Below are 18,027 nucleotides of genomic sequence, written 5' to 3'. Positions count from 1 at the left end.
ACACACAACACTATGGGGCTTATTTACGAAAGTCAAATCCACTTTGCACTACAAGTGCAAACTACAAGTGCAAAGTGCACTTGCAAGTGCAGTAGCTGTAGATCTGAGGGGGACATGCAGAGAAAATGAAAAAAAAAAACAGCATTTTAGCTTGCACATGATTGGATGATAAAATCAGCAGACCTTCCCCTCATTTCAGATCTAATCCCTTAGATTTACAGCGACTGCACTTCCAAGTGCACTTTCAGTGCAATTTCAAGTGCACTTTGCACTTGTGGTGCAAAGTGGATTTGCCTTTCGTAAATAACCCCCTATGTGTGCAGAAAAAGAGGCACAGCACACCAACATCCAAACCTCATCCCAACTGTGAAGTATGGTGGTGGGGGCATCATGGTTTGGGGCTGCTTTGCTGCGTCAGGGCCTGGACAGATTGCTATCATCAAATGAAAAATGTATTCCCAAGTTTATCAAGACATTTTGCAGGAGAACTTAGGGCCATCTGTCCACCAGCTGAAGCTCAACAGAAGATGAGTGTTGCAACAGGACAATGACTCAAAGCATAGAAGTAAATCAACAACAGAATGGCTTAAACAGAAGAAAATACGCCTTCTGGAGTAGCCCAGTCAGAGTCCTGACCTCAACCCCATTGAGATGCTGTGGCATGACCTCAAGAAAGCGATTCACACCAGACATCCCAAGAATATTGCTGAACTGAAACAGTTCTGTAAAGAGGAATGGTCAAGAACTCCTGACCGTTGTGCACGTCTGATCTGCAACTGCAGGAAACGTTTATTTGAAGTTATTGCTGCCAAAGGAGGTTCAACCAGTTATTAAATCCAAGGGTTCACATACTTTTTCCACCTGCACTGTGGATGTTTACATGGTGTGTTCAATAAAAACATGGTAACATTTAATTATGTGTGTGTTATTAGTTTAACCACTTCATTACTGGGCACTTAAACCCCCTTCGTGCCCAGACCAATTTTCAGCTTTCAGCGCTGACGCATTTTGAATGACATTTGCGCGGTCATACAACACTGTACCCAAATTATATTTTTATAATTTTTTTCCCACAAATAGAGCTTTCCTTTGGTGGTATTTGATCATCTCTGCGATTATTATTTTTTGCGCTATAAACAAAAAAAAGACAGAAAATTTAGAAAAAAAACACAATATTTTTTACTTTTTGTTATAATAATATGCCAATTTTTTTTAAAAAAAAAAATGTTTTTTCCTTGGTTTAGGCCGATACGTATTCTACATATCTTTGTTAAAAAAAAATCGCAATAAGCGTATATTGATTGGTTTGCGCAAAAGTTATAGCGCCTACAAAATAAATTTTTTACTAGTAATGGCCGCGATCTGCGATTTTTTTTTGTCAGGCCTGCGATATTGCGACAGACATATCGGACACTTTTGACACAATTTTGGGACCATTCACATTTATACAGCGATCAGTGCTATAAAAATGCACTAATTAATGTATAAATGTGACTGGCAGTGAAGGGGTTAACACTAGGGGGTAAGAAAGGGGTTAAATGTATTCCCTGGGTGTGTTCTAACTGTGTGGGGGGAGGGCACTGACTGGGGGAGGTGACCAAAGCTGTGTCCCTATGTACAAGGGACACCGATCGGTCTCCTCTCTCCCTGACAGGACGTGGAGCTCTGTGTTTACACACAGAGCTCCACGCCCCTGCTGTCACCGCCGATCGCGGGTACCTGGCAGACATCACGGCCGCCAGGCACACGCATCGGCTTCTCAGCGATGCGCCGGGCACAGTGTTTACCTGCTGCGTGCCCCCAGCGGCACATGCGGGTAATGCACATAAAAGGACGTCCAGGGACGTCCACCCGGCACTTGAGAGCCGCGCTGTGGACGTCTTTCGTCTATAGCGCGACTCTCAAGTGGTTAAGCAGACTGTGATTGTCTATTGTTGTGACTTAGATGAAGATCAGATCCCATTTTATGACCAATTTGTGCAGAAATTCATATCATTCCAAAAGGGTTCACATACTTTTTCTTGCATCTGTATATATTACAAAGGAAAAACATGCTAATAAACGCTGAAAGACTCAATGCAAAGCTACTGGCATTTTTATAATGTTATTTTAACCTCCAGTGTGCATGGGGCCTTAGGTATTTTTCAGACTCTAAGGCCTCGTACACATGATAGGATAGCCAGAGGACAACGGTCTGAAGGACCGTTTTCATCTGTCAAAACCGATCGTGTGTGGGCCCCATAGGTTATTTAACCTTCCCGTTAAAAAAATAGGAACTTGCTTTAAAATTTAACCGATGGACGCCTAACCGATAGGTCAAAACCGATCGTTAGTATGCAAAAGCATTGGTTAAAAACCCGCGCATGCTCAGAATCAAGTCGACGCATGCTTGGAAGCATTGAACTCCGTTTTTTTAGCACGTCGTTGTGTTTTACGTCACCGCGTTCTGACACGATCGGTTATTTAACCTATGGTGTGTAGGCGTGACGGACCAACAGTCAGCTTAATCAGTTAACCTAAGACAACGGTCCTTCAGACCGTTGTCCTCTGGCTATCCTATCGTGTGTACGAGGCCTAACAGGTTTTCTTCTAAGATTGCCCTGTATTTGGCTCCATCCATCTTCCCATCAACTCTAACCATTTTCCCTGTCCCTGCTAAAGAAAAGCACCCCCACAACATGATGCTGCCACCGCCATGTTTCACAGTGGGGATGGTGTGTTCAGGGTCATGGGTGCTCAACCTGTGGCCCTCCAGTTGTTGCAAAACTACAAGTCCCATTGTGCCTTTGCCTTTGGGAATCATGCTTATACCTGTCAGCCTTGCAATGCCTCATAGGTCTTGTAGCTTCACAACAGCTGGAGGGCCACAGGTTGAGCACTCATGCCCTACGGGATGGCCTGTTGTGTTGTTTCTATTTTTTGGGACACTAGAATATGTGTGTATTTTGTTACTATACTAATGTCCATTGTACTCAGAATTTACCATAGACTTGTTTACTTTCCAGACATTCTTGGTGAGGAGATCCAACACTCGGCAGCAGTTGGTCCTGTGTGTGCGACTATCAGATGACTACGGACCAAGTTTCATCCATCAGGCTTACATACATGAAGGATCATCAGGTGAATAGCAGGCAGGCCTCAATCCACTAGACAAGGTGCTGCAGAGTACAGTAGGTTGCCCATCCTTGGTTATGGTGGTTAGGTCAATTCATTTGTTTCTTTTACTGGGTGTGTGCTTTCCTATAGAATTATACAGTAGCAAAATACAACAGTTTCATTAGACTCCCAGCAATGGCCCAATGCACCTGGTTTGTTTTATCTTCACTGGGAAAGTAATGCCAATTGGAGAGAATCACCCTGCTTGGACCCCTTTGGATTGTTGGGGAGCAGCTCTTCTGAAGTGTCTGGAGAACTCAGCACTTCTTAGGCCTCGTACACACGACCAGACATGTCCGCTCGGACATGTCTGCTGGGAGATTTTGGTCTGATGTGTGTACACACCATCAGACCAAATTCCCCGCGGACAGAAAACACAGTGACGTGGCGGCGATGATGACGCGGCGACGTGCGCTAACCAGGAAGTTCAATGCTTCCACGCATGCGTCGAATCACTTCGACGCATGCGCGGGATTTCGGCCCAGCGGACATGTCCGATGAGTCGTACTAACCATCGGACATGTCCGACGGACAGGCTTCCAGCGAACAAGTTTCTTAGCATGCTAAGAAACTTTTGTCCGCTGGAAACCTGTCCGCTAGGCCAGAAAACTGTCCGGTAGGCCCTACACACGGTCGGACATGTCCGCGGAAACTGGTCCGACGGACCAGTTTCAGCGGACATGTTCGGTCGTGTGTACAAGGCCTGAGTGATGCACTGAGATTTAAAACCCACACATCACTGCCTGTCTTGACCCTTACAGGGTAATAGTAAGGCGCAGTATAGTGTAGCACAATTTGTACTGGTCATAAATATATGTGACATACTTTACCACCTTCAGCTTCCATAAGACTATTCAATTTCCGACACTTCTGGGAGTGTCGTAGCCTGTGTCCCCTGTCACCACAGGACACATCAGTGACATAGGTGTACAGTGTCGTCTTTAACCACTTCAGACCCGGACCAAAATGCAGGTAAAGGACCAGGCCCCTTTTTGCGATTCGGCACTGCGTCGCTTTAACTGACAATTGCGCGGTCGTGCGACGTGGCTCCCAAACAAAATTGGCGTACTTTTTTCCCCACAAATAGAGCTTTCTTTTGGTGGTATTTGATCACCTCTGCGTTTTATTTTTTTTGCGCTATAAACAAAAATAGAGCGACAATTTTGAAAAAAATGCAATATTTTTTACTTTTGTGCTTTAATAAATATCCCCCAAAAATATATAAAAAAACGTTTTTTTCCCCTCAGTTTAGGCCGATACGTATTTTTCTACCTATTTTTGGTAAAAAAAATCGCAATAAGCGTTTATCGATTGGTTTGCGCAAAATTTATAGCATTTAAATAGGGGATAGTTTTATAGCATTTCTATTAATTATTTATTTTTTTACTACTAATGGCGGCGATCAGCGATTTTTTTTGCGACTGCGACATTATGGCGGACACATGGGACAATTTTGACACATTTTTGGGACCATTGTCATTTTCACAGCAAAAAATGCTATAAAAATGCATTGTTTACTATGAAAATGACAATTGCAGTTTGGGAGTTAACCACTAGGGGGCGCTGAAGGGGTTAAGTGTGACCTCATATGTGTTTCTAACTGTAGGGGGGCGGGGCTGTACGTTTGACGTCATTGATCGCCTTTCCCTATATCAGGGAACAGACGATCAATGACAGCGCCACAACGAAGAACAGGGAAGGTGTGTTTACACACACCTCTCCCCGTTCTTCAGCTCCTGTGACCGATCGTGGGACTCCGGCGGCGATCGGGTCCGTGGGTCCCGCGACCCACGGCTGGGCTTTTAACAATCACGTACAGGTACGTGCTTGTGCCCAGCCGTGCCATTCTGCTGACGTATATCGGCGTTAGGCGGTCCTTAAGTGGTTAATATTGATTGGACCCTGGCCAAAATAATTCTTGGGGGGCCCCCCCATGCAATTTTGCTCTACACCTGCTCTGAGAAATACAATATATATCAGCTAGACTTAAAATCCGTTTACTGTATCAGACCAGGCAGTGATTGCAATTGGTTGCCAGAGGTTACAGCATATCATTACCACTTACTGACTGGTTGCTAGAGGTTACAGCACACATTAGACTCACTGATTAGTTGCTAGAGGTTACAGCACATGATTTCTTCTTGTTGATTGGTTGCTAGAGATTACTGTACAGTAATACTGCTCACTGATTGGTAGAGGCTAGAGGTTACAGCACACCATCTCTTCACTGCAGAGAGGCATGATATACATATGAATGCCGCCAGTCTCAGCTATTTACATATGAATGATGGCTATTTACATGTAAACACAGGGTCTGCAGGTGAGTCACCTGTACACAACAATAGGGCAGAGCTGGACAGCATTAGTAGCAGCACTTCACACTGAGATATCAGGACACAGAACAGGGCTAAAACTTCAAGGGACAAGGGAATTTAAACTGGCATAGTTGGCAAGTATGTGGCAGCTGCTTTGGGCCCCACAACAATGACAGGGCCCACAGCAGCTCCCCCTTTTGCCATGCCTTAAAGACGGCCCTGTAGGTGTAAGAGGATAGAACCTCGACACGCAGCAGGGGACACAGGTTCTGACACTCCCATAAATATTGATTGTCAATGAGACTGGCGAAAGCAATTGAGCTGGAGGTAAAGAGAAGAAGCGAGTATAAAAGCTCTTCTATTGCAGGGATGTTTGATCATTTTTTTTTGTGTTTTTTATTTTTTCTAACCTGACAGGGTCACTTTAAGGGCTTCTATTTTGCTGTGTAAGCTGGATGGACTATAAACCCCCAGCCATCAACACATCACTTTTTCACTTTGCTGCTTCTCTTGGTCTTCCGATAACAACTGCGTAATGAAATATTAATTGCAGCCATTAGTTGACTGCTGTTTATGTGAATGGCTGTGGTAAAAGCATAGTAACAAGTCTGCAGTCTACAGCATTTTTCAATGAGATCATCAATTTATTATCCACATTAGTGCCTGATTATTTGCAACTCCTAAGAGCAAAAGAAATGACTTGTGTGTATTTAAAGGGAACACGTGGTATTTTCTCACACTTGAGTTATTACTGTAAAGTTTAGCTGAAACAAATTTTTGATAAGTCTTTCACATATCGCTTGTTTGCTTTTGTATATATTTAGCCTTACAGTTCACATAGATTTGTATGAAGCTTCCCCCTGTAGTGACTATATTATTTTCAGACAATGAAATCAGCATGCAAGCTGAAATATTGTTGAGCGAGAATAAGCCACATTATAATCCACCAGGAGACTGCATTCGGTTCAATGAACTTTTATCGATCTGGACTGACCCATATATATTAATCACAACTGCAAGCAGCTCGTGCACCTTATTCTCCTAAATCATCTTCATTTCTCTGACTTCTAACCTAGGCTGCCATACTCATGTTCAACCGCCACATGCTAATGCACAGATGATCTGCAGTATCTGTTTGCTTCAAGATGTTGATGGAGCAAAAAACTCCCTTTCCTCTATAGTTTTCTCTGGACATCTTTCTATATTTTATTTCCCTGAGAAGGAAACAGTAATATGACTCAATGTAAAATTCCAGGAAATCTCTGCGGTTGACTAGTGGGGGCACAATGTGCAGCCTGGCAAACCTACGCAGTCATGGTTGAGTCACATGAGCAGAGAGAATAAGTCGGACATGACATACCCATAGGATGGGAACAAGGGACACTTAGCATTTAGCAAAAGTATGTAGGCATAGGACACACCCCCTGCCACACCCCCTTAAAGGAAAATTATAGAAAAAAAATGTGTTAAACCCACAAGTGCTTCTTTTTTAACCACGACTATTCCTTTATACTGACTTTGGAAATGTACAAATGTAGCAGTTTAGAAATTGGATGAAAAGTTTACCACTGGGAAACACTTTTTAAAAGATAAAAAGTGCATTTTATACACAACTATAGAGATCAGATCAAAATGAGGGATAAATAAGGGGGAAAGAGGGACTTTGTTCCAAATTAGGGACAGTCCCTCAAAATCGGGGACAGTTGGGAGTACTGTATGGGTACTTTTACACATCTAGGACTGAGCCCAAAAAGTGTAAAAGTTCCCATTAAGGGGGACGGATACAGACCTCTCTCTCTTCCTCCATCTTTCTCTCTCTTCCTCCATCTTTCTCTCTCTATCAATCTTCCTCCCCCTCTCTCTTCCTCCCCCTCTCTCTCCCTCTCTCTTCCTCCCCCTCTCTCTCTCCCTCTCTCTTCCTCCCCCTCTCTCTCCCTCTCTCTTCCTCCCCCTCTCTCTTCCTCCCCCTCTCTCTCCCTCTCTCTTCCTCCCCCTCTCTCTCTCCCTCTCTCTTCCTCCCCCTCTCTCTCCCTCTCTCTTCCTCCCCCTCTCTCTCCCTCTCTCTTCCTCCCCCTCTCTCTCCCTCCATCTTTCTCTCTCTATCTCTCTTCTGCCCCCTCTTTCTCCCTCTTTCTTCCTCCATCTTTCTCTCTCTTCCTCCATCTTTCTCTCTTCCTCCCCCTCTCTCTCCCTCTCTATTCCTCCCCTTCTCTCTCTATCTATCTCTCTTCCTTCCTCTTTCTCTCTCTTCCCTCCCCCTCTCTCTATTTTCTCTGTCTCTATCTCTCTTCCTCCCCCTCTCTCTCCCCCCTCTTTCTCTCGCTCTCTCCCCCCTCTTTCTCTCTTCCTCCCTCCCTTTCTCTTCCTCCCCCTCTCTCCCTCTCTCTCTCTTCCTCCCCCTCTCTCTTCCTCCCTCTTTCTCTCTCTTCCCTCCCCCTCTCTCTATTTTCTCTGTCTCTATCTCTCTTCCTCCCCCCCTCTCTCCCCCCTATTTCTCTCTCTCTCTTCCCCCTCTCTCTCCCCCCTATTTCTCTCTCTCTCTCTCTCCCTCCCCCTCTCTCTCCCCCCTATTTCTCTCTCTCTCTCTCTCTTCCTCCCCCTCTCTCTCCCTCTTTATCTCTCTTCCCTCCCCCTCTCTATTTTCTCTGTCTCTATCTCTCTTCCTCCCCCTCTCTCTCCCCCCTCTTTCTCTCTCTCTTCCTCCCCTCTCTTCCTCCCCCTCTCTCCCTCTTCCTCCCCCTCTCTCCCTCTTCCTCCCTCTCTTGCTTCCTCCCCCTCTCTCCCTCTTCCTCCCCCTCTATCTCTCTTCCTCCCCCCTTCCTCCCCCTCTCTCTTCCTCCCTCTTTCTCTCCACCCCCCCTCTCTCTCTCTCTCTCTCTCTCTCTCTTCCTCTCTCTATCTCTCTTACTAACCCTTTCTCTCTTTGTCTCTCTCTCTATTGTCTCTGTCTCTCTTTCACTCTCTTCCTCTCCATGCTTTCCCCCATCCTCTGAATTCTTACATTTGTTGTTTTGAACAGCCAGTAAGAAGAACTAGTGATAAAAAGGACTTGTAAGTCCTAATACACTTCTGCCACCTTCTGGTGATATAGCTACACTGCATTGTACTGGAACAAACTACTAATATTGGAACATTAATGCTTCGGAAACATTTCATATTGCACAATTTAAATATACGCAGTGAATTCTTCTTAGGAAATCATGTAAAGCATGGTAAACCTTTTATTCTGAAATTCAGTTTAGGCTACCACAGAAGAAAGGGCAAATAATTCACATCTCAATGCAAGATAATGAAGTTATTTTCTTGGTTACAGGCAATGAAAAGTATTGTATTTATATATTGTGACAGTACAACTCCCTGCCACGGTGTGAGAAGGTTTAAGGCCCCTTTCACACCTGCGGACCGTATGTCCGCTTTTTCATCCATCCGTTTGCGGATGAAAAAGGGACAAACATTAGTCCCTATGTCAGCGGATGAACATCTGATCTCGCCCGTCTCCGCAATGATCCGATTCTGCAGATGGAAGAAAACCCTATTTTTCCTTCCGTCTGCGGATCGGATGAATACGGACAGACGGTCCGTGTTCATCTGATCCCCCCATAAGGGAGGGCAGAGAAAAGACAGGGCGGTCCCTGCACAGTGTGCGGGGACCGCCCTGCCTTCGGCCGGCTCAGCGGGGATCAACGGAGCGATCCCCGCTGAGCAAGCGGAGGTTTACGGGGCGGATCATTACTGATCCGCCCCGTGTGAAAGGGGCCTAAGTGTCACTCAGGGTTCTCATCTTTTGCACAGTACTGTGTGTATATATATATATACAGTATATATATTGTGTCCCAAAAAGAGCACATGGACCGCATCGGCGGGCGTGTGACGTCACCGGAAATGACGTAATGCATTTCCGAGCGTGAGCTCTGCTGATGGTAGTGACAGGCGTGCTCCGTTATCAAGCTAATTATGTAGGGGGATGAGTGGCTTTAATAGGGGGCGTTAATTGAAGGAGGTTATCTTAACCTCATAACATACAGGTTGTTGGAAAGTTCAGACGCCCTCTAGTGGCCGGTAAACAGAATAGTTGATGAGGGACTATAGTAGAAAATGTCCCAGCATTAGTGGGAGTAAACAATGTTTTTGGTGGTCAATTTCATGTCATTCATTTCATGTCATTCATTTCCTGGGTTGGGGTCATGGATATCTTCAGTTAATTTGCAGAGGCCGGATCTTTTTATGTGCTCCCAGAAAGAGGTGAACACACAATGCTTTTTAATTGCATTTTTTTCTGATGACACAACCCATTCTAACAGTCTGTATGAAGGCAGGAAAGTAAAGGGAAGGCTGGGAGGCATTATGAAAAGTTCAACAAACCACAAAATAAAAATGGTGGATCAAGAAAGTTTGAAGCAAACTGTCAACCATTTGTGAATATTAGTTATAGTTATACCTAAAGCAGAACTTAACCCAGAATTAACGGCTCAGGTCAGGATGGCTCTGGATCCTTGGAGAGGTAAGTTTCTTATTATGAAAATTCACCAGATACAGTATTTGTAATGACTGACTTTGAATTTTTGCACCTAAGGTGAAGATCCTCTTTATAACTACTCAGTCCGGACTATGGCAAAGAGTACCGCTCCAAGCCCTGCGACCTATGCTGTGCTCCCACCCTGTAGTACTGACAGGTGCAGACTCTGCGCTGATCCGTGGAAAAAAGACTGCCGCACTCTGATATGCGATTTATTGAAACAAAATGAACAAAGGATAAAATCCAAAGCTGTATAACATCCAAAAATTCATGCAACACTGCAATCAATGGTAGAAAGTGGACATAGGGGACAAAAAAGCTAACATGTTTCACATCATGGATAGATGCTTAGTCATAGTCCGGACTGAACCTTAAACCATGTGAATCTGTTCATTCATTACAAGATACCAGTGCAGAATCAAATCATGCTTATCTGAGTCTTTTAAAGATTCTTGTATTGTACTTTGGCCTTTTCAATCACTGAAGAAGTAGATTATCAGTTTGAGTACCAAGTCAGGCCCACTAATCTCCCTGTTTAAGTTATGTCATTTGATTATAGGTATGGTATGTCTTTGCTCAACTCTGGCCTCTCTCCTGATCTGAACTGATTTGATAACTGTGGATTTTTTCTGTATGTTGCAGGTCTCTCTCTGGAACGTTCGACATTTACCTTTCCAGATCTTATCCGACTTGTATCTTACTACAGTTCAGAAAGGTAATTGTAACACAATTTCTCCCCTTAGGGTTGTAGTATGTTAGTTAAACTGTATGTAAACCCTAATAATTAACTTCTCTTTGCTCACCTTTGCTCTACTAATGATACCATTGAATGTGTTTTGTTATATCTGTTTTATTAGTGCATTTTCTATGTTAAAATGTATAAGAAATAGTGCAGCGCAATATAAATACAATTAAACGAAAGTGCAAAACACAGTTGTTATACCGATAACAAATTCATAAATGGTTCATAAATAATGCAAAAATCAGGGTGACAACCACTCCAAATCTTCACCGGTGACTTTAACTTTAACCACTTCCCCACCGCGCCATAGACAAAAGACGTCCACAGCGCGGTGGAGTTATTCTGGGAGGACGTCCCTGGGACATCCTCCCAGAATCCTTCACTCGCGCGCCCCCTGGGGCGCGCTCCCGGAATCATCTGTGAGCGCCGGGTTTAGAAGACCCGGCGCATCACAGATCGCGGTAAATTGCCGCTGATAGCGGCCATTTACCACGTGATCGCTCCGTCAAATGACGGAGCGATCACTTGTAAACAAACCAGCGTCATGTCATGACGCCGGTTCCTCCCTCTCCTCTCTGTCCCGTTCGGTACAGTGTGAGAGGAGAGGGGGGAGAGCGGAAGCAGCAGCAGCTGCTGTGGGCTGGATCTGTGACAAATGCAGTCACAGATCCAGCCATCCATCCCTCCCTGCGCAATACTCTGCAATACCCCCCATACTCTGCAATAACCCCCCCATACTCTGCAATACCCCCAACACTCTGCAATACCCCCCATACTCTGCAATACCCCCAATACTCTGCAATACCCCCAATACTCGATAATTATTTTTTTATTTTTACAGAATTTTCAGTGTTTTTTCTTTTATAGCGCAAAAAATAAAAAACCCAGAGGTGATCAAATACCACCAAAAGAAAGCTCTATTTGTGGGGGAAAAAAGGACAAAATTTTCAGATGGGCACAATGTTGTATGACTGAGTTATTGTCATTCAAATTGTGAGAGCACCGAAAGCTGAAAATTGGTCTGGTTAGGAAGGGGGTTTTAGTGCCCAGTGGTCAAGAGGTTAAATAAGTGATCCCTCCACCGTTAAGAATGGCTACTCTCACCTTAAGGTATGGACCCCTGTTTTACTAGGCAGTCTTCCCAGCAGAAATCGATAGACAGATTGGTGCAATATGTGGATAGCAAACTTCTTAGGCCACGTACACACGATCAGTCAAAACCGATGAAAACGGACTGAAGGACCGTTTCATCGGTCCAAACCGATCGTGTGTGGGCCCCATCGGTCAGTTATCCTTTGGTCAAAAAAAGAGAATTTGCTTTAAAATTTGACCGATGGATGCCTAACTGATGGGTCAAAACCGATCGTTAGTATGCTAAAGCATCGGTCAAAAGGTCGCGCATGCTCAGAATCAAGTCGACGCATGCTTGGAAGCATTGAACTTGTTTTTTTTTAGCACGTTGTGTGTTTTACATCACCGCATTCTGACACGATCCATTTTCATCGGTTTTGACTGATCGTATGTACAGAGCCTTAGGCTCAGCAGCATTGAGATCGATGATAAGAGAAAAAACAGATCTAAGTGCTCTCTACTTTAAAAATGGCTTAGGTTTATTAAAAAGGCATTAACAGGCTACTCACATTAGCCCGAAAGGCAAAACGCCAGAAAGGAAATACACACAACATGTGTCTCAGAGATGGCAGCAAGTGACTTCAGGCTCCTTCCCCCGTACGCGTTACGCTGTAGCAACTTCCTCAGCGCCCCCCCCCCCTCCTGAACCATACCAGGCCACAACATGGGGGGTGGGGCAAAAACCCTGGCCGTTAGTTGTTGGGGTCTGCGGGCGGGGGGCTTATCGGAATTTTGGGAGCCCCCTTTAATAAGAGGGTTCCCAGATCCCATCCTCCACCCTATGTGAAAGAGTAGTGGGTACATCCCATACCCATTCACTTGGGCGAAAAAAGTGTCAATAAAAAAATAACACACTAGACAGTTTTTTAAAGTAATTTATTAGGCGACTTCGGTGGTCTCTTCCGACTTCTCTGCTCTCTACGGCCCCTTTCCTTTATCCTTTCCCCCCCAATTTGTTTTTGTTTTATTTTGTTTTGATTTGTTCTGTTTTGTTTGGTGGGTGTTTTTTTGTTTGTCTTTTGTTTCCTGTTTAAGGGTCTTTAAAGGTTTCTACATTGGTGCATCGCTATATATTTGATTTTAGTTTTTGTGTGTAATATCTGATTTTAAAAGGATTGTAAAGGTTTGTTTTTTATTTTTTAAATAGCTTCCTTTAAGCTAGTGCATTGTTGGTTCACTTACCTGTTCCTTCGATTTCCCTTCAAATTTTTTTTTTCTTTGTCTGAATTTCTCACTTCCTGTTTCTCCTCAGTAAGCTTGCCCCCATCATCCGAGCCGTTCTGGCTGGGGGTTAGTTAGCGTGCTCGCCCCCTCCCTTGGGACTACATCCCTGCGGGGAGACGCTTCTCCCCGCAGGGATGTAGTCCCAAGGGCGGGGGCGAGCACGCTGACTAACCCCCAGCCAGAACAGCTAGAATGATGGGGGCAAGCTTACTGAGGAGGAACAGGAAGTGAGAAATTCAGACAGAAATAAAACATTAAGAAGGGAAATCGAAGAAAAAGGTAAGTGAACCAACAATGCACTAGTTTAAAGGAAGCTATTTATAAAGTAAAAAACAAACCTTTACAGCCCCTTTAAGATTTATTGGTGAGGAACTGTAGATCCTTTTTAATGTTGATATTTATGTGGCAAAGCGAATTATGTAATTTGTTTGTTTTAAGTGTTTTAGTGTTTGTGGATTATTTGGAAAATTAATAAACAGATATATTTGAGACTATTATACATTTTTGTAGGGGGCTTTCTGCCAACACCAGTTGGAGAACACCTTTTTATTTAAGTTCCCTGACAGGAATCCCGAGTCTGGCTCAGGGTGGAATTTCAGTACTAATAGTGGTAACCCCCGAGCCAGACTCGGGATTGCATCGCAGTATCCAGGCAGGGAGTAATGCCGCGTACACCCGATCGGTTCGTCTGATGAAAACGGACCGTTTTTATCAGATGAACCAATCGGGTGTGGGCCCCATCAGTTTTTTTCCCATCGATAAAATAAACTTAGAACCTGTTTTAAAATTATCTGATGGTTAAAAAACCGATCGTCTGTGGGGAAATTCATCGGTAAAAAATTGCATGCTCAGAATCAAGTCGACGCATGCTCGGAAGCATTGAACTTCATTTTTCTCAGCACGTCGTAGTGTTTTACGTCACCGCGTTCTGACACGATCGGATTTTTAACTGATGGTGTGTAGGCAAGACTGATGAAAGTCAGCTTCATCGGATATCTGATGAAAAAATCCATCAGACCGTTTTCATCGGATGAACCGATCGTGTGTACAGGGCATAACTTCCCTTGTCCCAGGATCCTGTGATGCCTCCCCGCTGTGTGATCGAGCTGTCTCCTCGCTCGATTCACACAGTGCCCTGAGTGCCACCGAGCTCCGTTCCCTGCGATGTTACGACGCACAGGGGCGGAGATCGGCGCTAAATTCAAAAATTATTATATTAAGTTACCTCTATGTGTTGTCTAGGGGTGAAGGTAGTGAGTAGAGCAAAAAGCGAATTTCCAGTTCGTAGATAAGGTTTTCTGAATGCTTTATTTCTTGGCCCAACACGACCAACATCAACGTGAGGTAGACAGAAAAGGTTAATGAAGTAAAGGAACTTTGCGGTATTAGGCTTGGATAGAAGGAAAGCAATCCTGCTCTCAGTAACAGTACAGTTCGTCGCCACTCCGGACAGACCCCTGCCACAGGCCTGGCAGCCGGAGTGCCACTTTAAGGTTGCTGGGAGGAACAAGGCCTCTGCCACAGACCTGGCTCTAGTGGGGCCTCTGCCACAGGCCTAGAACTTGGATGAGCTAAATAGTTGAGCTAATCCTCCCAGTAGATTATGCTAGGGTCACCGGTTGACAGTGGAAGTGTACCTGTCAATATTCCGGTCACCAGATCCCCGATGGTTCGTTCCTTTTGGATAACCTGCCTCCGGGTTCTCTTCAAGCCGATCCCCCACCGAACGGCATACAGCCTGGGATCTCCTCAGTAGAAGGGGGACCCAGTAAGTCACTGGGGCCCCTTGGTAGCATCAGTTGCTCCAGACCAGGAGGGCCCAGAGTCTGGAACTCTGCGTGGCGCACGACCCCAGGCCAGGTAGGCCATAGTGGTGGGGCCCACGATGTGCGCACACCCCAAAAGTGGGTGCCGCACCCGGAACCAGGAACCCGCGAAGAACCAAGAACAACGGTCTCCGCCACAGAAATACCCCCCCCCAGCATGCCCCGCGAGGGAAAACTCCTCCAATTGGCTGCTGAGAAGAAGCGGCTCCGCCTGGACCTCTCTGGCGCCACCTGCCGCCCAGGGATGAAACCGCATCCCTAGAACGCAGTCTGACCCACAGAACAATCCAGATTTGGCGACAGCCAAATTTAACACAATTAAGAATGAGAGCAACTTATCTCTCTTATTCTCCCACTAACTTTAGCGTAGTGTCCTTACTGAAAGTAAAGGGGGCGCTACATTTGTTATAATTATTTATAGTTATTTATTATATTATAATTTATGATTTTGTGTTTCAAACTTTATCATACCCGGGATCTCTACTAGACTGTTGTTTGGACAGATTAAAGTGAGTTATTCCTAAGGCCTCGTACACACGACCAAACATGTCTGCTGAAACTGGTCTGCAGACCAGTTTCAGCGGACATGTTCGGTTGTCTGTACGTCCGACCGGACAATTTTCCGGCGGATCGGACAGGTTTCCAGCGGACAAATGTTTCTTAGCATGCTAAGAAACATGTCCGCTGGAAGCCTGTCCGTCGGACATGTTCGGTCGTCTGTACGACTTACCGGACATGTCTGCTCGGCCGAAAGCCCTCGCATGCGTCAAAGTGATTCGACGCATGTGTGGAAGCATTGACCTTCCAGGGTCGCGCACGTCGCCACGACGGCGCGGCCACGTCACCGCGTATCCTGTCCGCGGGGATTTTGGTTTGATGGTGTGTACAACCATCAGATCAAAATCCGGCAGCGGACATGTCCGATGAAAACGGTCCGGCGGACCATTTTCATCGTACAGTCCGTCCGTGTGTACGAGGCCTAAGAATTGCAGGCCTACAATATAAAACGCCAAATTTCCATGCAAAACAATTGCACCGCTTTCAGCACCAAAAATCTGAAATAATCATACCGCCAGGGAGGTTAAATAAAAAATATTGCATCTGGGCGCTACAACAGTCTGTGTTAAAGAAGTAAAAAATCTGGCCAGTTACCTAAGGCCAGTTTGTGTGCAGCCAAAACTCTGCAAAAATAGATGAGCAGTTACATGTGAACAGCAGCACCACCTGCATAGACTGTATATAGAGTACAAATCTGACATCCTCTGCTAACAAGTGCTGCTGATTACACCCCATAGTGTACGCAAGCAACATTTACAACCTACAATTCTTGCCAGAGGCCAACTCGGTCACACATATTCGGCTGTCTAAATATAGGGTAAGGGTGGGGAAGTCCGGCAGGTATGTATGCAGTAGATACCTTTAGTACTGCATACAGGCTAAGAACCTCTAGAAGTCCAGTGAGTGCACTGTACATTCCAATAGGAATTTAGCAGGTTAAGCATATGGCATGTTTCACAGTTATAATTACACAGCATGGTAAGGGAGTTTGCTTTTAGCAGTACAGAGATTGAAAAAAAAGTAGGACGGCATGAGTTTTAAATGTGACCCTGATCTTTAGGTACCAAGCTACTATTATAAATGTAATGCAAAGCAATAGCAAGTACAGAAGATGCATATTTGATCAGAATCCATTATTTTTCTAGTAAAGTTTTCCATTACCTATATTTTATAGTTACAGTGATCTAGCCAACCATATTTAGCTGCACTTTCATGCATTCTTATTTTTCTACATTTATTCTTCTTTGCACTGTTACACTTATTTGATATATTGCATGTAACTTGAGTCCTTATTTTTCAAGGGATGTTCTCCCATATACGCTAAGACTTCCCGCAGCTATAGAAAAAGTGACTTCACGCAAAGAGCTGGAGGCTATTTCCAATCTAGGACATGGTAACTAAATGAGAGTTTATTATGCTTATACTGTATACTGATATTCAGAGACGGACTGACCATTCAAGCACTCGGGCACTGCCTGAGAGCCTGGGGCTACTAGGGGGCCCCATCAGGGTTGCCAGCCTCAGTAAAATCAGGAAAAGACAGTTTGTAAAAATCTGTGTTTTTTTACATCTGTCCCTGAAATGTCCAACATACTTTGATGTGAAAATCATGAGGCTATAGCTGCTCCACCTCTGCACTGCCTCCTCAGCCAATAGGAACACAGTGTACCGGCTCCCTTCCCCAGCGCGGCTTATTTGATATATGAGCAGGAGATGCCAACTGCTTGAGGACAGGAGAGGGAGGAGTGTACAGCCTGCAGTGTGTGTTTGTATGTGTGACTATGTGTGTGTATATACTGTATGTATACTGTGTGTATGTGTATACTGTATGTGTGTTTACTATATGTATACTGTGTGACTGTGTGTATGTTTACTGTGCATGTGTGTGTCTGTGTGTATACTGTATGATCCATGTGTGACTACTGCCACTCAACAGAAGTCTATCTAACAATCCCGTGCCCGTGAAAAATCCACTTGTTGCCATTCAGAGGCAGCTGAATGGTGCACTGCTGAGCTCGGCCTCAGATCAGACGGCAGGGCAGGTCTGGGTGCGGGCCTGTGCAGTGATATCATGGCACACATGAAGCATGGCTTTTATTCACATGCCCCACTGCCCAATCTGAGGCCAACCACAGCAGTTCACTATTTCGCTGGCTCTACGACTCACTTGCGCAGTTCAGAGCCTGCAACAAGTTTTTTCTTCTAATTAAAAGCCTTTTGCCGCCAACTGCCTACCACTCCAAGTACCGTATTTGTTCTTCCTATAACGCGCCCCGGCGTATAGCGCGCACCCCCAACCTAGAAGGAAAATTCCTGGAAAAAAAATAAATACTTACAGTTTGTCAGTGGCTGCACTGTTATAACTCACAGGGGCCTCTGCATGTAGGCAGGGTAAGGCTGAAGATCAAACTTTCCTCTTTGTTTACCCATCAACTCATTGGGTACCAAGTCTGGGTTACATTAGAACACTACCCCCAGGGTGGTTTCTTCTGGGCTATGCTAGGCACTTGAAATAGGGTCACTGCCTTACACATGGGGTACATTTGTTCTGGGACAAGG

At 45.0% G+C, this 18,027-nt stretch overlaps 1 protein-coding gene across 3 annotated transcripts in view; it reads left to right on the top strand.

Moving 5' to 3' along the window:
- RIN1 (Ras and Rab interactor 1) overlaps positions 1-18,027 on the top strand; it is a 52,956-nt gene that overhangs the window by 14,634 nt on the left and 20,295 nt on the right. For all 3 annotated transcript variants that reach the window (XM_040328875.1, XM_040328874.1, XM_040328876.1), the window contains 3 exons: positions 3,006-3,120; positions 10,630-10,702; positions 16,770-16,861. In XM_040328875.1, coding sequence (XP_040184809.1) covers positions 3,006-3,120; positions 10,630-10,702; positions 16,770-16,861 — 280 coding nt within the window. The remainder of the gene's footprint in view (positions 1-3,005; positions 3,121-10,629; positions 10,703-16,769; positions 16,862-18,027) is intronic.

The sequence above is a fragment of the Rana temporaria genome, chromosome 11 (genome assembly GCF_905171775.1).
Source record: "Rana temporaria chromosome 11, aRanTem1.1, whole genome shotgun sequence".
Taxonomy (NCBI): domain Eukaryota; kingdom Metazoa; phylum Chordata; class Amphibia; order Anura; family Ranidae; genus Rana; species Rana temporaria.
This window is presented reverse-complemented; position numbering and strand designations above follow the sequence as displayed.